This window comes from Cheilinus undulatus, linkage group 14, assembly GCF_018320785.1.
Source record: "Cheilinus undulatus linkage group 14, ASM1832078v1, whole genome shotgun sequence".
In the NCBI taxonomy this organism is placed as follows: domain Eukaryota; kingdom Metazoa; phylum Chordata; class Actinopteri; order Labriformes; family Labridae; genus Cheilinus; species Cheilinus undulatus.
The window spans coordinates 29,438,904-29,461,259 of NC_054878.1; the positions used below are offsets into that span (position 1 = coordinate 29,438,904).

The window sequence follows — 22,356 nt, forward strand, 5'->3', positions numbered from 1 at the left end:
AGGCTTGAGACAGACTTGATTCAACTTTAATGTTCCATATGTAAATAATAACTACCTTACTCAGCTGACTTTTGGCTGTTGCCATAGTTGCCATGACCCTTGCAGCTTCATCCTGTGGAGCATCTTTGGCAAGAAGCTGAGCACTGCGGGCAGCCAACTTGTACTGTGTCTCCATAGAAACAACCTTTTGCTTGGTATTCTGAGATGAGACGTGAAAGTGAAGGGTCATCACAGAGATACACGTTAGTCAAAACGGCAATAGGCGATAAAAAAACTGTATAACATGGTTGTCTCGTGCTCTGACTTCAGAAGTGCAAAACTGCATTCAAGAAATCAAAACAAAAAACAGTAAAAGATCAGAGTTTATTTTCATTCATCTCTGTCTTTGAAATCTTCTTTGCATGTCCAAAAGCCACACTTAATCTAAATGTCAAAATATGCTGTGATATAAAACTGAGTCATAGTATCATTATAGTCCAGTTGAATCAGTTGTCTAATCTATGTTTAAATCCCACTAATGGTACATTATATACTGACATAAGACCAAACAACAGAGCTGCTATCAGGCTTGCTGTAATGTGTAATTTTTCCCACCTCCACGTCCTGCAGAAAGCCTCTCACATTAAGGAAGGACACCTGAACAGGAGCATTAAGTTTGGCCTCTGCTGTGTCCAGCAGCTCTTTAAGGGCCGTCACAGCCCTTAAATGGTCTTTTCTCCACTTCTCCAGCTCATCTGCACGGGCGTACTGCAGCAAAGGACAGATAAAAAAAACCATTAACATTGATTTTGTTGAGAGACATAAAATAAGAGAGAAACTGAAGGATGTTTAAAAGTCTTGACTTGGCTTTTGTCATCAGTGATCAATGGCCATAGAGTGACCTGTGGACTGTCCTTTTCAATATTTTCTACTATATTGTTTACAGGTATCACATTTTAAACATTTCACTTCCTTTAATCACTTAGATTGTCTTAAGCTTTGATTGTCCTTCTGTTTTCTCTTTAGTGTGTTTTTTTCTTATGCTGAAGCTATAATTTTTTTGTTTTCTGTACCCTTTATCACTGTACGCAGACGACACACAGATATACCTGAGACCTGAGGATCCCACAGGCCTAGCTGCTGTCCAAGAGATCTATACTGTTGGATGGCTCAAAACTTTCTCCAACTAAACAATTCAAAATCTGAAATTATATTATTCAATTCAAAACACTCCCCTTCTATCCTTGGTCACTTTGTTTTGAATATGTAACCCTCTTCAAGAAACTTGGTGGAGAAGGCTACGCTCAAAAGATGCTCCCTAGTTAGTCAAGCAGCATGCTTTGACTTTCCAGGGAGCCCATAGCTAAAAACCCCCATATGGATGGACACATTTATGAAAATGTGTATCAAATTCAATAAAATCAGTTCAAAAGCAGTTGATTGAGAATTGAGAAGTACGTCATATTTAGATAGACTGCTGTGTTGAGAGACAGAGGTGTGATTGGCTGTGGGAGCTGGGAGGTAATAATAATAATAAGATCTCTTTTATTGCTTTTCTTCCCAATACCTTTGCTATTATATATTACTTTTACTACTTTATATTTATTAAGCTTATTTTATTTTTTTTTCCCCTTCATATTTTACTGTTTTAATGACTTTTCTTTTCACATTGTTGTTTTATTTCTCTTTTTGGTTTGATTCCTCTTTCTTTTCTCGTTTAATCTCATATCTTCTTAAGTTTTGGTCCTCTGTGTCTAAACTGTGTTGCCTGGGTTCCTATCATTTTATGGTACCTATGATGTCAATGTAATGTCTGCATTCTGATGATGTCTGTGAAATCTTAACTGCTTAGTATCTTATGATGTCTGCCCTCTAATGATGCCCTGTGATGTCTCAGTTTGCATCTGGTCTTATGACATCTGGGTCTTAAAATCTTATAAAGCTGTTGGGTAATTATCTTGGTCCCTTTTTGTTTCTATTTCTTGAACTGTTTTGGATTCTGCTGATGTTGATCTGTTACCTTTGTCTTTTGTTGGTTCGTTCCTCTGTTTGCCTCTTCACATGGCAAAGCACTTTGTAAATTCTTGTTTTTAACAGTGCTTTACAAATAACATTATTCTTATTATTCCCCTTATTTCATTTTTCTTCATTGTTTAAAAATATGTTGTTTTATTGTCATCTTATAATGCAGATTTTTTTCTTTTTAAACTTCAAGCACAGTGTTTCCAAATACACTTTATGAGAAAGTTATTTCTATGCACTTTCTTATGTCAAGTGAAGAACATTGAGATCAAAATATTTAGGGGAAACACTTAAAACTACTTGTCTGTTTTTTAAAGACTTTAACACCTTATATTAGAAAATACAGTGCATTACAGCTGTACATTTCCCTATATACTATACAAAGTTTTGTCTTGTGGTGTTATATTGTTTACTTGTTTGACTTTAAGAAAGAGGTCCCTCCACCGTCCATTCAACAGTAGAAGCTGCTGCTTGAGTTCAAGCGACGTGGCCTCATCACACGTCTCGATGAGAAAATTCCCGGCGTCGTTCATGGCTGCATGCTGATCCATCCAGTGGCTGAGATCCCTGAAAAACTCCTGGAAGAAAAAGAAAGGGAAGGACTCATTAATAAGACAGGGAGAAACAAAGAAATTAATAGAAACAAAGAAAACACAAAGAATGAGAGTCAGAAACAATGACAGATGCTCTAAAAGGAAACAAAGAAAGGTATTCAAAGATAGACACAAAGAGAAGACAATAAAAAAACTGGGGTAATTAGCTGTCTAATCCTTGGTGGGGTGTGAATCTGTGGTAACCATGGTAATACGACAACGGGTGTATCCTTGGTGGCTTGTTGTAAGTCAAGGAGATGATTTGATACTTGAGTGGAGATTGCTAATAGGATTCCACATAAACAATGTTTAAATCTCATGTCAGCCTGATTCCAAATGCTTAAAATCAGGCTGACATGAGATTTGATTTCGGTTCTTTCAAAGCGGTCCATCAAATAAATATGAGTTTAAGGGGACTCTTAATTCATCCCAGAGAAAATGAAAAAAAAAAAAATTGAGTATATGGTGGTATTTCTGACAAACTCGTACCCGTTTTGTGTTTTCTGGCTGGCTCTGGGCTTCCTCTGCGTCCTCCAGCCAGGCCTGTAAGGAGGCCACAGAGGAGCCGTATCTCTCCCAGTTAGAGAGCACCTCCTCCAGCATGCTCCTCACACTGCGGACCTCCATGGACAGACTCCTCCACTGGGTCACCACCTCTCGCATGAATCTGCGCACTCCCATCTCGCCCTCATCCACTGGAGAAAAATACATCAGCTTTACACAACATTTCATCAAAAATACAAGAGTGCTTCAACTGGTCAGCCAATGTAGAGTGTCGTTGAGTACCTGATAAGAGCCTTATAAATAAGATGTATTACTGTTATTGTTAACCCTACTTCTATTCTTACTGCTTTGATTTATTTAAACCATACAACTCAAACCAAAAAAGAGACCACTATATAGATCATACATATTTTTTTTAAGATTTAATTATTTTTGCTCTTTTTGGCCTTTATTTTGATAGGAGAAGAGACAGAAAATATAGGGAGAGAGAGTGAGAAAGAGTCCAATTGCTTGAATTGAGACAGGCCTTCAGCATCCTAGCTAACAGCAATGTGCCTACCTGTCAGTCAACTCAGCTATGCACATAATTATGCAAGATTATGATTAACTCTCAGGCATGATAAAATAAGATGAGTTAGAAAAAAAACATGTGCACCAGAAGTTAAGTCATCTGTAGAAACCAGAGTTGTATTTTGAACCTGATTGTAAACAGGTTTATTATCAATGAAAAATGTGCGTTTTAAAATGGGACCAAAATAGAGATTCCTTTGCTTCTGCAAGTGGACACTCCAGGAAGCGCAGTCTTAAAGTATTTCCTTATTTTCTTAATTTTTAAACACCAGAGGCTGCACTTGGAAATAAATCTTTATCTCATAAATAAATCTTTGGATAGACATGCAATAAAACACATTTTTCAGGGAACACAAAGCACACAAAAGCCACAGCCTTGCTTTGTCAAGAAGCTAATAGTGGCTAAGGTAAACAGATTTTGGTCATTTTTAAGTCAACATTTCTGTGCATCTTTTCTTTTTTTGGTCAGTGTTGTTACTGGGAGACTCTTCTCAGCTCTAATCTATGTGGTATTATTTACATTTTCAATCATATGGAATGCCAGTAGCCTTGCTCTTAGTGCGCCCCATATATAAAGGCTGTTGTCCTTGAAACAGGCACCAAGTTCAATTCTTCACATACCATATTCAGTTCTCTTTCCCTGATTTCTGACACTATCCTCTGTCCAATCTCCCCAAGAAAGGCACAATATACCCCCCCCCCCCAAAAAAAGAAGACAAAATAAAAATCCTATATACTATGAAAAAATTGAACAATTTCCCTTCTCCATTTATCATATAAGATGTGGTTTACACATAAACACCAGACAAAGGCCTCTGATGGAGCTGCATGCCTACAGTCAAGTGTCTGACCTGGAAAACTCTCACCATAGGGAGATACAGTTATGTATCTTTCTGAGTGTACTGTATTGATAAAAATGCTCTGGTCTCACATGGCCTGTATGAAAAACTATGATCAGCTGGTGTGGGGCAGATAAATGACTCCAGCAACTACAAATATCCACTTTCTGATGCAAATTAATCACATGGCAGTGTGCATTTCAATAGTAGAACAAAAGTCACTTTCTCAGTTTGCAGTAACCCCACAGAGGCTTAAAAAAAGATCTCAGCAATTTCTAATCGAGCCAATCAGGAGAGAGGTGCTAACTAACAAAAAAGCTCATGCAGGGATGGTGATGGAAGAGCTCTTTTCATGTGTGTGGTCGACCAATCAGTCCTCGAATGTCCTTATTTCTCTCCACACCTCACTTCTCTGTTCTGCATAGCCTAAAGCAGCTCAACCCTGAAACTTAATGAAACCAACAGGCTAGCTCTGTTAGCGCCCAGAGACCTGCAGAAGTGGAGCAGCCCCTCGCTAGCAAATGGGGTCGTATTCCCCACTGAGAGCTGGGAGTGGAGGAACCTCATTTAGCTGTAGCCTGCAGACTCTCCCCTTCTACCATGCTGTAAAACCAGACAGGGGAAAATTGTGCTAGCCTGGGAGAAAACCTCATTGTTTTAAAATTTTTAGCAGCTTAGAATAAAGTTATGTGGACAATAGATATTAGGGCCTCTGAATTTTACATCAAAGCAGAATTAAGGCAAGGCAACTTAAGAGGATAAGGCAATTAAACCTGAATGATATGCTCAACATGGAATATTTTTTTTCCCAAGATGTCACTGTATTTTGTGAAAAATACCATGGTGTATCTCACAGTTATGTTAATGGTCCAAATTTATTACATTTCAGACAAGCATATTAAAATTTTTTTCAGCAAATTTGCATAAAATACAGAAACCTGATGTCCTTTTGATGCTACTTGGAGTCTCTGATCAGTTTTACCTGCTTCATTAATGTCAGCAACAACTTCTGGTCTACAGTCTTACTGCAGCAAAAAATCCTTTGTCTTTATGTTATGTAAAAAAGCAGGAGCCCAAACTGTTAATTTATGGCTGGCAGAAATAGTAAAAATCTCTAATTTGGAAAAAGTCTGCTTTCTCAGATGATTTTACTGAAAAATAACAATGTCAGAATTATTGTATTCTTATTATTATTGTAGAATATATTATTACTAGACAAAATATCCCAGAGGACTACCAACAATAAATAATTACTAACCTGAAGTTATTAACCTTACAATCAATGTGAGGTTATTACATATTATACGTTCAGTTAACTGAGAGCATTCAGACTTCCCACCTGAGCTGTCAGCGCTGACGTAGACCTCAGCAGAACGTTTCAGGGACTGGAACAATGCCTCGTATTTTTCAAAGAAATGCTGCTTCTCAACAAATGACTGACGAAGAAAGAATCAAAATGTTAGCACACAAAGAGAAATCAAAGTACAAGTCAATGACATTAGACTTTAAACCAAATATATTTAAAAAAATCAGTACTTTTCTTAACTTTCAAATATGCATCATATGTAAGCCCCAAAGGCTTAATTATCAATGCAGCACAACATGTAAAAAGTTCCTCAAAGCCTCAGCTTACAGAATAGTTGTGGAGCATCACTTCCACAGACTCTTGTCGGCCATATTTTATAATCCAGGATTTGAGCTTGGACTCTGTTAGGGTGAGGAAGGCCTGCATGTGGTGTTGGTTCTCCAAATATTCCATTCTTGCTAGATGGATGCTTGAAGACGTGGAGACAAAGTTCATCCTAAAAAAAAAAAAAAAAAAAGATACAATACATGAAGCATTAGCTGGCTAAGCTTAATGTTTAAATTTATTATGTTTTGATCAATAAGTCTGGTTTTGAATAATACAGTCTGGCACAGTTTGATATTGTCAAGCTTCAATTTTGATGGGAATTCCTGCTCTTCTTAGAGATCTGGATCATTTGGCTCATCTCAGTTATAATAGCTGATCTTTGGCTCCCAGACAGCCATTCATTTGGTTCTAATTTGGCTTTTTAGTGTCTGTTGAGTAACAGTAACAACAAACAACAACAAAAAAGGAGGGAAATTGGCTCTCAAACAGGGGACCACTCCTGTCTTTTACATAAGAAGCTGTCTCTTAGAAATGGTTCTTTGGAACAAAAACATCACTGCAGTTTTTTGTTGTCTCGAATTGAAATGTTATTTCAACCTAGCCAGAAACCGCCAAGGTTTATTTGTTAAGAAGTATATAATCATTTCCTTTAAAGAGCATATCCATGACAAAAGCAGGGAGAAAAGCTGTTCAGCTTAGTACAAAACATGGCAGTGATAAAATAAGATTTTGTCCAATCAACAGACTGCAGAGTTCTTAAGGGTGGGACAGTTAGGCTTAGTACCTGTAAGAAGTAGAAGTAGTAGTACTAAAAAGGTACAAAAATATGCATGATCTTTTGAAAATGGAAATGCAAATAATTGCATCAAGTGCTGAATCACATTGAGCCAGACGGCTTTGTGGAAACAGCTTTTGTGCTTCCTCTTTGAAAAACAGACAAAAGGCTAATTAAAGCATTTGATACATAAACATTAGTCTGTGCGCAAAGGGTTTCTATTGATTAAAAAGAAATACTTGAGTTTTTCTGGTGTCTATTACCTCTCAGCTATGTCTTGGAGCTGGTCCGGAGGAACAGGAACTCCATCTACACTCCTGTCTTTATGGATCCTCTGAAAAATCTGCTGGTGGCTTTCCAATCTCTTTAACACATCCTACACGGTATAAATATACACAGAACATGAACACAGGAAAACAAATGAAAAAACTTTAAAAACTCTACAGAAAAATATCTTCCAGTGTCTTCAAAATGGCTTGTAATGCACACTCAAGTAATTCTTTTATATTTTATTTTCCTCTCATGTCTGTGGAATCTCTCTAACCTTGTGCTGCTCCAGAGCTCTGTGGACAGTGGTGGCTGTCACATCATGTGCCTGCTGGACAACAATCTCCTGTCGCAGGGCTCCTTCAGCTTCATGCAGCCACATCCCGACTGCATCCAGAGGAGTCGGCAGAGACCTGTCTAGGTGCAGATGCCAGTCCAGGAGCTGGAATTAAGAAGACAGTTGAGGAATAAAACTAAGAAGCGCAGCAAACATCTCCTCATCAACATTTAAAGCTTAAAACGTAAACATCAAATTAATATGCAGAAAGTGTGCTGTATAGCTAATTTTCATGTATGTTTGTGCTTGGGATTGACTATTCATCAGTTTAGGTTTCATGAACTACTAACAATTGTAACCTTATCAGCCCTGATAAGTCAGTACTGGTCAACCTCTAGTTTTTGCTTAATACAGGTCAGCTTAGTCTCTGACAGGATAACTCATTGGAGATCTTGATATGAAAATGGGTTGTGGAGCTGTTTTAAGTGGGTGTAAATGTGTGTCTGGAAAAATTGAACAAAAAAGTCTATGATGGACAGAAGTCCAAAAGCAGACGTATATCCATAGATTTTATCTTTTTCAAATTTGACCTTATTTTGAGTACATTTTGGTGGTTTTCTCAAGATTTCAACTTATTTCATTCCATCAAAGGTCCAAACTGCAACACTTTTCATGAAATCAAGCGTTAGTTCAGGCAGGCCACAGTGTCAAGCGCTGCCATATAATCGAGATGAGGTGATCTCATGCAAGCCCTTATCAGCTGATTCCCTCTAGGAACACTATTGGCTAACTGCATATTTAAACTGCTCTAGCTTCGCTATGCTTTGCTGATCCCTCTGTAAGCCGCTTTTTTACAAATGTCCTCCACCCCAACTCCTCCTTTATGCTACAGCTAAATTAATGTCATTCTGTTGTCATTGATGCCTTCCCTAGATTTATTGCTCTGGTGCTTCTTGTAGGCACAGGAAGAGCAGGACCGTGTGCTGTTGATGCTTTCTACATAGGCTTGTGGAAGGGCAGGGGGATCCCAGAACAGCCACACCGCCAAACATAAATTACAGCAATAAGAGCAAATTAATAACTGCTAAAACAAAGAAAAAAATCACCCGTAATATAGACTATATACTGTAGCTGTGACTTGACAAAGTGGTCCTTACTGGATTGGATTTAGAGAGGTTGAAAATCTTTGGTAATATGTCTTACAATTTTTCATTTCAGGAGGTGGTTGTGAGTCCTGAATTCTCACCCTTTTAGAGACCCTTTCCCACGCCTGTTTGACCAGAGCCTGATCCACAGTGAGTATCCCATCCTTCTGAGTGGACTGCAAAGCTCCGTCCACCAGCTTGCGCCTCATCTCCAACTGCACATGAAGACTCTTAAATAACTGTAAAGAAAGAGGAAGTGTGGACTGTGACTGTCACATGTGAAAATACATCAGAAAATGTTAAAACAATAGTAAAAAAACTCAAGAAGGTAATTCATAGAATCAGGAGCTAATTGCCTCTGAATACTGTCTCCCTGTCTTCCTTTGGATTCCCAGGCCCTCCTGAATAACATGCAAAGGAAGCAAGGATATCCCACATGCTGCTGAATATGGAAAGTATCCCGAGGCTTTTTTGGTACAATAAGCCAGATTGACTGAAAATATGACTGCTGCCGTCTGATCCCCACAGTGTAATGCAACTGATTAAGCTAATAATAGGAGCGTCTGTGCCCAGTTTAAACTGCACACACACATACAAACACGTACACACAAACCTGGTACTGTTGAGCGAGATTGCCCTCAGTCTCCTGGGCCTGCACTGCGTCTCTCTCCAGCTGGTCGAGCCACATTTTGAGCTCCCTCAGGCTCTTTCGCTGCTCTCTCTAGGAGGCCGGGATGGTGCAGGGAGCAGTGGGGTGAACAGGGCGGAAAGACGGACATGGACATGGAAATTGGGGAAGTGAAAATAAGAAATAAAGGAAACAATAAAATTAAGTAAGAAATAGCAGAGGGGAAAGAAAATAAAAGAAAATATTGAGACAGAAAGATGTTGATGAAAGGATGGAGGGAGGGAAAGGGTGATAGAGAGGGCATGTGCTGTTAAACATGTGTTTTCCTAATCCTCCCTGTGTCTCCCTGTAGGACAAAACGTCAAAAACCCACAGCTGCCAAAAACACTCAGCTTAAACAGGGTACTTTGACTAAGACCCCCTACTAACACTTCCCTGGATTTTAAGTTACCATGACGACAATATTATGCGGCTGAAAAGCTTGTGAAACGCTCTATTCAATCTGAGAGCTGTTCGCTTACAGTCTTTTGAGTATTATCACTTCACATTAGCTCCTGTAGGGATGTCAAACTTTATTTCTGGTGACAGCCTAAGGCTTTTACATAGATCAAACTAATTCTTAGGAAAAATACACTTTTATCCTTTATACTGTAGTTACTCAGACTTCTGCAAATTATTTTATGACATACACTTCAGCTGCTATTTGTTTAAGACCCCCTGCATTGTCTTAAAATCTAATTTTATTACAAAGTTTTTGAACAAGGATTGTTTTGATGCTGTTTTTTTAATGATCTGTGGGTTATGTGTTATTTCATCCAAAACCTGTTCAGCCTAGCTTTTATCAAAGAAAAATCCCCATGAAATGTTATGAAAACATTAAATGTGAAGCACAGAAGTTGTGTGGTATATACCTCTCTGACTTTTTATTTCCTCAGACTGTAACTTTACATGTTTTATGGCCTATTGGGTTTATGCATGTTTATGATGACAGCATATAAAAATGGACAATATGTCTGTCTCCTGTTGCTTAAAAGTGAAGCCAAATATGTTGATACATGTCACTTAGCCCTACTTATGTAATCCTGAGCCAAGACATTCACACAAGGGAACTGGCTGCTACCGTATATAAATTAGCTCAACATTTACAAGTAAGTTGAACTAATAACCTATAATTTTTTTTAAATAAACACGGGCCTAAAATGCACTTTTAAAACTGTAATAAAGCCTCCCACCATTAGAAGCCACTATAGCTTCAGTTAATGACCTCTGCCTCCCTGTCAGAGCTTTCCCCAGCACTTCGTCAGACATTAATATGAGAAACTTAGCAGTTAGCATGTCATAGGAATAGCGTGGTATGACAGTTTGTTAAACTATAAAATTGTATGTAGGCTGTGAGGGTAACACTCACCTGTAACTTCTCAATTTCATTTTTTTCTATTTCAGTTTGTTTTATTGGCATTAACAGATCAATTTCAATGTGCGTCTACTTGAATAGGGAACATTATTGTACCACCAGAAATTCTGGAGGCAGTGATGAGCAAAAAGTTTAAGAAAATACTTATGTTTAGGAAATATATCAATGATGCTACATCAGCCTGGCATAGAGAGAAAAATACAGCAGAGCTACTGGGCTAAGTTCTGACAGGACTGGACTGCTAGTTGGACAGCAGCAAAAGATAAGTGGAAATCTAAAGAGACTGGCCGTTTTAACATTCTTACAAACAAGAGGGGACTATAGGTGCACATGGGGACTGGTGGTTCTATTTGGGTTTCCTACAGATACCGTGATGACATGATAGGCTATTACCTGTCCCCATCTGTCAATTCATGATGCATTTTGGCTTTGCAGGAAAGCAAGATGCCCCCCCCCCCCCCCCACACACACACACACACACACACACACACAGCACTGCAGTCACACGCTGGCTCCTTTTTGTGCCTCTAAAAGACAGTGCAGTGGGGGTGTGGGTGACTTTGTCCCCCTTTATGCCTCTGCAACGTTCAGTGTAATGGCATAATGTCACCCCTTGAAATGGTACTGTGAACTTATTCTTAACTGTAGCACACATTTAACATTCAAATAAATATCAAAGAATTTCATTATTTTGGTACAGTCAGAACAGATTATTGTGTACATGTAGGCACTTGGATTTATGGAAAGTTTAATGACTTTTGTTCTTGTTTGTTCCTTTTGTCTCTCACTTTTCCTCTTCTACTCAAACAATCTTATTAAGAAGGCTGCAAGAGACAACAGCTGTCTAACGATGATATTTCTATTGATGATATATGATATTTTTTGCATCAAATAACTAATTAATACTTTAATTACTTTGATTAAAACTGCATGATAATAATAAGCATTTTAAAAAATATTTTATACACATTTTTAATTTAAAGTTTGACCCATATCTGATCTGTTAACATGGGGGAAGCAGGGTTTTGACCTAAAATGCAGCCAGTGAGTAAGGGTCTAAAATTTTGGCTTCACTCCCAGGTGGCTGTTGCTCTGTCCAGCTTAATATACAAAATATACTTATGCATTTAATTTAAAGGGCTCAATGTGTTTTTCTATTTTATGTCCACTTTTTAAAATCATCTGTGAAGCACTTTGGGGAATGTTTTTATCTTCTGAAATGTGCTTTATAATTAAAGTGGATTGGATTGTTGTTTTATGTGAAACACAAAAGCCAATTGACCTCAGTTTAAAAACAGGGAATATTCAGGACAAACATTATTATGTCAACAAGAACTATCAACAGAGAACAAAGCAGCTGTGAGAGACAACAACCACACGAGCATCAGCAGCATTGTACAACGACAAAACACGGACAACTTCACAACACAACACAGCTCCTGACACTGTTAACCTTAAAAACAGGCAACCTCTATTCACAAGCTTTCCATCAAATACTCTGTATCAATGCACACCGCCAATGCCAGAGGCTTTCATTGTCATGCTAATGGAACCAGGAGCCATAGCGCTAGGTGGTAACATTAATAAATGGTAATATCATGTCTTATTATACCGCACTTCCTTTTGTGATCAGCTCAGAAACCCTGAGGCAGGAATATCGCATCAGGTATGATAAAGAGCTAATCTAAAGCATGTAGGCTTGATTTTGACATGAGAAAACAATGTTTAATCTTAGTCATACGCTGTACAGTAGGCAGTGATACTGTAATCCAATTGACAAAAGCCAGAAAAATAAGCTTGAATTACATTTATATGTAAACCATGAATGTGCATGTACACTAACTGCATTGAGCTGTGGAAAATGATGGAAAACCTGCCCCTGGGACCTTAAAGTTGCTACATAACCTACCTCCAACATTTCCTCTATATCGCGAGGAGCAAGACCATGCTGAAGGACAAAGGTCAGCACAACAACCACAGGAAAGCAGTCACCACACACACAAAAACACACCAGAGAGAGAAAGACAAGGAGAGAAACGAGGAGAGAGAAGTGCAACAAGAGAAGACACAAAACAGTCAAGACACTGCTAGACCTATTTCATAAAGCACAAGTACATCTACTGTTTGTTTTAAATGACTTTAAAGCTCATGTGAGGAGGTTTTAGCTGGTTATGAAACAGTCTGACTTTAATTGCAATGCCTCTTGCCATTGAAGGCCTACAAGACCAACAACAACAAAATAAACTATTTCTATATTAAGATTTATCATTGGCTGAATCTGCTGCCAAGGGGTAAGTGTCAGATGATACAAAGACACATATGTCCATATTCCATAGTAAAGATTCAGCTGTAGTGATAAGTTTTACTCTTGAAGGATAGCGTAAGTTAGATTTGTTTGTTGTTAAACCCTACCTACTCATGTGCAAGGCAAGATCCACTTACAGATGATTGTGCATCTTTGACCAAAGAGGCACCAGTCAAACAGAAACCGAAATTCCTCACAGGAGCTTTAAATGCCAGATAAAAATGAGGTTACTACATCAGAACCTTTTGAAATAAAAGCGTGAATAAAGAAGAATAAAGAAAGAAAGAAAGAAAGAAAGAAAGAAGAACAAAGAACTAAATTTCCTATAATTGCTTTGATTTATTTTGTGCTGTCATACGTAATATGAAAAAAGCCACAGCTAACTTTGATAAAATTCTATCTATATGCAGTTTTTAAAGCTTGTCACACCCAACTCAACAAATGAGGAGAGACACAAAACACACAAGATGCAAAAAGAAAGAAAAAGACATAAAACGTTGTGTCCAGACTGATGTAAATCAGACTACTGGTTACCTCTTCTTCTTGTTGTCCATCTGAGTCGCTCTGATTTCGATCAGGATGATGCTTCAGGAACTGGGCTACGTATGTCATTATGGACTTTTCATCTGGTTTGTCTACATCAACATCTACAGAGGGAAAAGAAGGAGTATAATCAGAAGTCTTTTAATTCTCAGTTGCTGTTGGAAATTACAGGGTTACTGACAATAAGATACTATTTAGTACAATGTAATAGCATAAAATAATGGCTGTCAAGATTAATTGCAGTTAATGCAATTGAGGGCCATCCAAATATAACAACTAAATTCTTAAAATCGCAATTAATTTTATGCTTTATTGTCAATTTCAACAACCTTTGATTAAGCCATGATAGCATCTCCCTACAGCCTCAATGATGTAAAGTAAGTCCACCATTGCTTTTTAGGTCACCATTCATCTGAGCCATGTGCGATCAGGCATTTAGATTTTTACTGTTCACTTATTTACCATTAAATACATAATAAGTTTTGTTTTTTGTGTTTGAATTCATGTTAAAATCTTAGATCTACTTGTAAAGCATGTCTATAGCCAAACTGGACATGTATTACTCTTATCTGCAATTTCCATATAGAACGTCTGTGCTGTGCTCTGCAGCACCACGGTGTTGTTCCGATCGAAGGTGAGCGACCTCGCCCACTGGAAGTGTGTCTAGAACACTGCGCAGCAGCGCACAGCCCTGATCAGCGGGCAGAGACCATGGGAGAACTGTGAGTTCACCCAGGATATGTGGTTTTACTTAAAATTCTTTGACTAAACGTCCTCAAAATTTAACATTTCCTCATCAATGGTGCCATTGTAGTTCTGTGACCTCCTGGTAACCCTTTGCTTTCGCTGCAGGATGAGATGTAATGTTGATAAAATGATGATTTACGAGTCTGTGCATGGTGCTGTATTTTGAAAGAAGATTCTACGCATGTGACTTTCTGTTGGGAGCTTTCTGATCGACGGTAATTGGCAACCAGCGCTGAAAATAGGCCTGCAATGTTTTCCAGCGAAGCGCAGCAGAGTGCCGATTTAGGGACGTGCCGGTGCAAGATTGGAGCATGGGTAGTTGAATTGTTCTGATTGACTAGAGAGGGAGCGATTTGCTCTGCAGTCAATTCACTGGCAGATTGCGGCGCAGACGCTGTATGTGGAAATTGCAGCTCAGTTACCCTTAATTTAGGACAGTAGAAAAAATTAAAAATGACAAAGAACAGTTTTAAATGCAAAACAGAGGAACTTCAAAATGCTAAAAAAAAAAAGGTTGCGATTAATGGTGGTTAACTACAGAAATCCTGAGATTAATTGCAATTTTTAAAAAAAATCTTCTGATTGCCCTAGACAAAATACAACACACTACGAAGCACTATGACATGATGAAGTGATGTGACAGGGGTCCAGATGTCTTAATGTGTTAGATCACGCCCATATGCGTGGGCAGCTTGGGTTTGAGTCAGGCCTGTGGCTACTTCCCTCCATGTCTCTCCCACACTCTCTAACCCCTGTTTCCGACTCTATCCACTGTCCTCTTTTCTAATTAAGGAATAAAAAGCCCAAAAAATATGTTTTTAAGAAAAACTGATACGACACAACACAATAGGATATGATACAATATAAGATGCTGTGGTACAATACAATTTGACCAATTGTGTTGCGCTTCACAGCAACAGAGAATAAGATGCAAATAGAACACATTAAGATGAAAAAAAAGCGATATATGATACAACTGGTATGACATAATGCAATAAGATATAATGCAGTAAAATTTATTATGATATGCTGCGACGATTGCAATAGGATGCGCTGCGTTATGATATGACACGATAGGATGTGATACAATATGCCACATGACAACAACAGGGTGCATTATGATATGATATGATTTGGCATGATACAGTAAAATACAATGTGATGCAATGCCATTCAATGCAATAGGATAGGGAACAACACAATACAATAATTTGTGATGTGATATATGATTCAACAGGGTATGATATAATAGGATGCAATATAACATGATACCGTATGATACCTATGATGCGATGCGATGCTATGCAATATGATATGATATGATATGATAACGCAATACACTCTATATGCTAGCCAGATACAGTGATTATGTGATATATTGCAGGATAACCATACACTGAAACATCACAATGTCTGTCACTACAGAACACAAAATGCCTCCAGTTGTCACCACTGTCTGACGTTATCCTGTCTCTCCTTCTTCTTTGCTGTCATCTTCTTCTTTAGCCAATCAGCTTCTCTTCAAGTTACCTTGATTCATGGCATAAGCACCACCATGAGCAGTCACAAAATTGTGTCAAAGTGAGTCAAATTGGCAGGACAATCTGTTTGGAGTGTGCACCAGCAATTAGCTATTAGTATAAAAAAAAGGGAAGACAAAGATACAGTTTGCTTGATCCATCTTTTGTTCCATCTTTAGAAAAACTGAAATTGTTAAAAAATAAGGTCATTAAATCATTTCAGTGACATATAAATGGGTCCTTACATGAGAACAACCTCCAGGACTTCAGATTAAAGTCCAAGTTTTGTTTTGAGGTTCCTCCATGCTGAATCTCATGGCTTAATGGCCCCTAATTATACTGATGTCAAGCATGATTTGTCAGGGTTCCTTGTGAAGGGCAGGCGTGAAGGGGCACAGATGGTGCTTGGAAGAAACACAGAGGTGCACATCTGATCCTGTGATAAATGCTCTTAAAGGATATTTTCAGTATTCTGACTAGAAAACAGCCATATATGAGGAAAAGCTACCATTATGCCTATTATGAATAAGTTACACAAAGGTCACTTTTTATTGACAACATATAGGAATTTGATGACATATCTTTTTTTTAATTTCCGCAAATTTGTTATTATTCCTTCAGCTAAGGTGTCATCAACTCAATCAGAAAGTCTGTATGAAATGCATTGAAAAAAGTAATTTACCCTCTGGATCAAGTAGTTGTGGAATGCCAAGCTCTGTCTCAGCCAATAGGAAAGCTTCTTGCAGGTTTTCTCGGTTGGGCCTCCCCCATACATGCTCCATGTCAACAAGATTTGGACGAAGGGCATGAATGACTGCATAAAAAGCTAGCCCTGTGCGCCAGCTGGGGCCAAAGTCCTTCACCTCGATCCCCATACGTCTACAAAGAATAGAACATGAAAGGATCATTAGAGCTGTTAAACAGGCATGATGGCTATAAGAAAACAAAAAAATAAGATTATTTCTCACATTAGGCTGATAATTGTTAGGTGTATTTGTGTATTTTTGCTTCAAAGAGATAAACATTTAACAAGCAAAGAGGGCTGCATACTTGGTGGCTGTATGCTGGACCCATCTTAGCAGGGCCTTTCTGGCTCCGCCTTGAGAAGGTGGGAGAGGTTTCCTCTTGACAGGTGGGCTGGTGGTCTCAGTGCTGCTGTTGGAGCTGTCCAGAGAAGACGTGCTGCTGGACAAGGCCTGCAGTGCTGGTAGGCTACTGGTAAGTTCTTCAATCTAAAAAGCACAAGAGGCAAATGTAAAATGTTAAACTAGAAAAGCACTCAGAGAGCGCAGACCTTTACTATTAGCCGTATCTCCCAATAGTGAAGAATCCTTCAAAAAATTCCTGGATCCATCTCCATGTGACCCCAACCATGGCATTTGCCGATGACACCCTCCCTGGTGGGGTGGAAACACGGTGAGGTAAAGCATTGGCTTCGCTACAGGTGGACTGTCATGGTGGAAGCATTGCCTGCTGGTGCCAACAGATGCACTGACAGTCTCACCCATGGTATCACCAGACATCTGGAAGTCATGGCAGAGAGTGAATATTCCTCTATTCCTCCCAGCATTGTGAGTATTCTTGCTACAATTCGCTGTCTTTCTCTCTGTTACGCTCCGACTCATCTCCTCGACCAGGCGTGCATCTTTCAAATTCTATAAACTCCAAAACCTTGAATAGAAACACACCCAAAATGCTGCTATGATTGAAGTTACTCATGTCCGCCATCTCCTGGTGCAAAGTGGTAATAGTGCAGACCTCCGACATTAGCCCTATCTCCCAATAGTAAAGAATCCTTTAAAAAGTTCCTGGATCCAGACGGTGATCCCGATCACTCCCAAAATCTAATCAGTTCTTCCTTATGCCATTTCTGACATTTCCTGAAAATTTCATCAAAATCCATCCATAACTTGAGAGATAGCTCAATATAAATGATTTTTTTGTGAGTCTGATTTGCTATCAATTGCTCATGTGATTCCTTAACCCTTGTGTTCTTTTCATTTAGCCTAGTCATTCATTGTCCTCATGAGTCAAGTTTGACTCACTCTGGTATCATTGTTTCTAAAGCATAACAGTAAAGGTGTCACCATTTTCTGTTTGCATTTGCATGAGAGTTATCCTTGCTTTTGGTAAAAAAAAAAACATAAAAAAACATAAATAAATAAAACAAAGATTTTTGACTGTGCTAGAAGAGAAATGAACGAAAATAATCACACAGGTTGACCTTGATGGTCAAACTGACCAACTGGTTTCTCTGAGAGGAAGAAAAAACTTTTTTTCCAAGTGGGGACAACCGAACCTGGGGGCGGGGCTAGTTCCCCACATGACATCATGAGGGGAAAATCTGAGAACGGTTGGTTTCAGCACATATTTTCTGAAAGCTGGAGAAAGAAAGTGAGGAGGGAATAGATTTTTCTGATTCTTGGGGGACTGGCCAGGGGCACATATTTTTGTTAGAAAATCCTGAAAAAGTATATTTCGCATAATATGTGCCTTTTAACACAATTTAACACATCTTTTGTAATCAATATTCAATATGGTGTATTTCCATGTGATAACACCATGTTTTAGTGGCAAATTTAACTGAAATTGTGAATTCATTTGGCTGTGGAGATGATTATAGCCCCCCTGGGTCTTTCTTAACCCACAAAGAAAACAGGTGCTATACATTTTTATAACACCCTTCAATTCATGGTAAGTATTGATCATTAGAGGTGTTTGCAACTGGTATGGTAGGGAAGCATCAAAGGCACCTAAGTACTAATGTAAGTACTGCTAAGTACTGATGATTTAGCATCACTGTAAGCTTAAAGACCTTTCTGAAGGTATGTTTGCCAGCCTTTTTAGTACTTTGCCTAACATAGTGCAGCCTTTTGATTTCTGTAATTGCTTAGCTTGTTATCATGTCATCATTGCTGTTATGACTGGATCAGTTATGCAGTACCCCTATTTTCTTCCTGTAATGTATGACTGTTTATGTGTATGTGCATGTTAAGACTTTTCTGTAAATGGTAGAGAACTTGAGCCCAGGACAATATAAAGATTAAATACCTGGTCCAAAATCTAATTAGCTGACATCTTTCAGTGATGCACTTAAAGCCACTTTGAACATATTGATATGAAATATTGTCATCAATTGGATTCAGGTAGACTTAGGTTATTATAAGCAAATTTTGTATTTTTATTTCATTCTCTTGTGAACTTAAAAATTAATATAAAATACTTGCTATAGTTATGACTCAAAATACTGTATGGCCTGCAACTTCAGTTTACAAATAGTGACATTTTTAAAACCCTCAAGCCTAATCATGACATCAACAACCACACAATGCAATATCAGCCTTCAGTCTTCACAGCTGGTCAGTTGTTGAAGATTATTGCTTTGCACAAGATATCTTCTATTTCTTTTCTTCTGCCAACAAAATGAGTCTTCCCACAATCCAGTCAAATCACTCCATAAACATCACAGGAAATGAAATATATCAAGATGTCAGTGAGTGGATAAGTAAATTTTCCACTATTGTATATTTCTCTTTATTTAATTTCTGTACATTTGCTGGTGTAGCAGAAATCTGCATGTGCTGATGTTGCCAAGAGACTGAGGCACTGTAATTGAGTTTTGGTTGATCTGTGTCTGAAACCCTGGAGGAAGCAACTTCTAGTTTTCAGTGGGGATGCTATCGAAGATTGATTTCTCCTCTTAAATTTCTGCACAGTTTGGATTGCTTAGCTTTTCTGAGCCAAAAAAAAAATGTATGTAGTCCTGACATTTATTTCCACCCAAGTTTTCTTGCTGTATTGAAGCAGCCATGTCCACAGTACAAAATCTTAATGGAACTTATCATTCCCAAGCTTTAGTGAAGTAATGGATCTTAGGGTAATATTTCTAACCTTTTTAGATGCTTTGCTTCTTTGAGAAAATTTTGTCTGCTATATTTCCAGATTGATTTGTCCAAATTTTGTCTGTATTTCTTAGAAATAAAAATCATGAAATTGCCCAATACTGTTGGCTTAAGACTTAAACATAATTTGTTTTTTTTGTGGTATCAAAACCAACTGAAGTGTAATAATCTGTCGACATGATGCATCGCCTTGGAACCAAATGTATCTTCCTTCTTGTTGCTTATTGACTCATTTTTCTAACATGATAATGAGCATAAAATCTGCAATGCAGTGAATGCTTGTTTGTAAACTGACTAAGGCAAAGTCACCTGAAAATAGAGGATGATCGTCCACACCAACCCCAACACAATTGATGGCCGTCCGTCAACAATGTCTGTGGAGTTGATGTTCACAAGCTTGATCTGTAAAAAAACAAACAAACAAATCAACTATTTTAATATTTCAGAGCAGGACCTTATCATCCAAATGGCATTAAAAATCCCTTTTCTGCTTATACCTAACAGTAATCTCATAAATAAGGATAAAGTACACACAATTTCCTTAAATCTGGAAACACTGTATCATGCATATGTTTACTCAAAATGAACAATATACAGCATGTATATAATCCTTGGGACTACAGGATGCTGATAATCCTGAACTATTGGTTTCATTTCCTCAACAAACAAGAGCGGTAACGCCATGAATACTGACCGGAGATCCTCTGTAAGCAGACTGGAGTGCAAAAGAAGAAAAGAAGGAGAAAAAGAGGAGAGAGAGAGTGCATTTAGAGGTACTCTAGATGTTTTGATTGAATGAGGATGCCTCAATGAGTACGTGATAGCAGATACGTTAACATCTCCGAGGTGAGATAACTTGAAGTGGTTGGCTGAGAGGAAAGATCTATCACCACTACACAGACATCAGGGATTATATCCAGCAGAGACGGACGGAGAGAGAGAGAGCGACGCAGGGAGGGAGAGGAGTAAGAAAAGGAAAGGCTGTACATACTGATACGATGAAGCATTCTATATTATCACACCGAGGGTTATATTACTGAGGGCCTGCAGCACAACAGGTCATCAATTGGTAATAATACATGTAACTCCGTATGCGAGCACAACAAGGTGGAGGAGATTGGAGGCAGGAGGGGGCAGAGAGGGATGGTAACTGATAAGAATACATGCGATACATACTTCATATTAGAACTCACAGCAGGCTATCCCTGCTACTGAACACAGGGATGTGAAGCTGATTACAGAAACAACAACAAAGAGAACTAAAGGATATGGTAGTAGTTGCTTTGGCAGCAACAACGCGTAGACAACAGTGTTGTTAAGACAAACAGTGGGTGCAAAAACTACAGGGTAACTGAGATACAGTAAAATATTATGCATACAAATATATACTATGGCCCATAATAAGGATATCATGAGACAGTGCTTAAGCCATAATCATCAGCAATAATACATAATTTTTATGATTATTTTAACTGTAGAAACAGGACTTGTCATGTGATATTATAGAATACAATACAATAGACAACAATATGCTACACTACAATACCATACCATCTGATAAGAAACACCACAGCATGACACATTACGCCACAACACAGGGCCCATAATAACGATATCCTGACACAGTGATGATGCAATAATTAATATAATGCAAGACAATCATATGATAAAACATCAATTATGATATGTCATGGTTAAAGGTACAGTGTGTAATATTTAGGTGAAGAGGATTTATAGCATAAGTTTTAGGCTTGCAATGCACTAAGAACTCTTCACAGGGCCGAATGTGCCACAACCCAGGGCTGGAGAAGGGGCAGAGTCACACGTGTCACTCGGCAGGCAAGGACGACAGGTGTTTTTTTTTCAGGGAACATCCACAGCAGGACCAGGGGCTTGTGGCAACTCTATTACCCTCGGCCGCACTTACTCTCCACATCCACCCCTTACTCCACCCTAAAGCTGTGGGGGACTTTGTTATTTTTTTATTGATTATTTTCCCATACCCCAGGTAATAAGAAAGGACATCCAAAGCACGGCCGAGGTTGTGTCAATCCTCCTCCTTGCCCGATGGTGCCCTCAGGTGGGCTATGACATGCTAATACAGCCTCAATTTTTGGCACAAACATGCCAAAAAGCTCTGCATGTTATTGTGTATACATATATAGGTCCATCTAAGTTAGCATTTAATCACCTGATTATGTAAAACTGTTTTATTTTTATCAACTATGAATAACGCCTTTTTCATACATAGGAAGGGTCCTGCCCATGGAGTCAGCTATCTTGGATTTTGCATCTTACATGTTTCTATAGTATCACAGTTGAGAGCAATTAGCGGAAACTCATTTTTTAAAATTTCAGCGGGTGCCATCATTACCACCAAAAGAGAGCATGACAATCCAGAATCTGACTGTTTGATGTTGCTAATATTCTCCAATTTTACACTAGGCACTTTTAAGATTACTTAATTGTAGGGGTGGGACTCATAATGTGACATGGCACAATACGATGGGATACAATACTTGACCCATATAATATCATGGTACAGCAATTCTGCAGTAATTAACCATTATTTAATGCGCAACTGTTACAAGTTCGGTTGAGTGAGGAAAGTGAAAGAAACTCAATATTCCTAGCTGACGCTCCTGATCCCTTGTCATCGACCTCTTTCCTTGTTCCTGTTCCATCTCAAATGC

General features: G+C 38.5%; 1 protein-coding gene across 1 annotated transcript in view; it reads right to left on the minus strand.

The window, feature by feature from the left end:
* The window catches only part of syne1a (spectrin repeat containing, nuclear envelope 1a), a 185,856-nt gene that overhangs the window by 161,227 nt on the left and 2,273 nt on the right, over nucleotides 1-22,356 (minus strand). Inside the window, exons 3-16 of the mRNA XM_041806166.1 lie at nucleotides 19,973-20,065; nucleotides 16,812-16,993; nucleotides 16,444-16,640; nucleotides 13,441-13,598; nucleotides 9,218-9,325; nucleotides 8,706-8,843; nucleotides 7,460-7,624; nucleotides 7,179-7,291; nucleotides 6,141-6,309; nucleotides 5,847-5,943; nucleotides 3,084-3,289; nucleotides 2,415-2,579; nucleotides 595-747; nucleotides 56-199 (exon numbers count right to left, since the gene is read on the minus strand). Coding sequence (XP_041662100.1) covers nucleotides 56-199; nucleotides 595-747; nucleotides 2,415-2,579; nucleotides 3,084-3,289; nucleotides 5,847-5,943; nucleotides 6,141-6,309; nucleotides 7,179-7,291; nucleotides 7,460-7,624; nucleotides 8,706-8,843; nucleotides 9,218-9,325; nucleotides 13,441-13,598; nucleotides 16,444-16,640; nucleotides 16,812-16,993; nucleotides 19,973-20,065 — 2,088 coding nt within the window. The remainder of the gene's footprint in view (nucleotides 1-55; nucleotides 200-594; nucleotides 748-2,414; nucleotides 2,580-3,083; nucleotides 3,290-5,846; nucleotides 5,944-6,140; nucleotides 6,310-7,178; nucleotides 7,292-7,459; nucleotides 7,625-8,705; nucleotides 8,844-9,217; nucleotides 9,326-13,440; nucleotides 13,599-16,443; nucleotides 16,641-16,811; nucleotides 16,994-19,972; nucleotides 20,066-22,356) is intronic.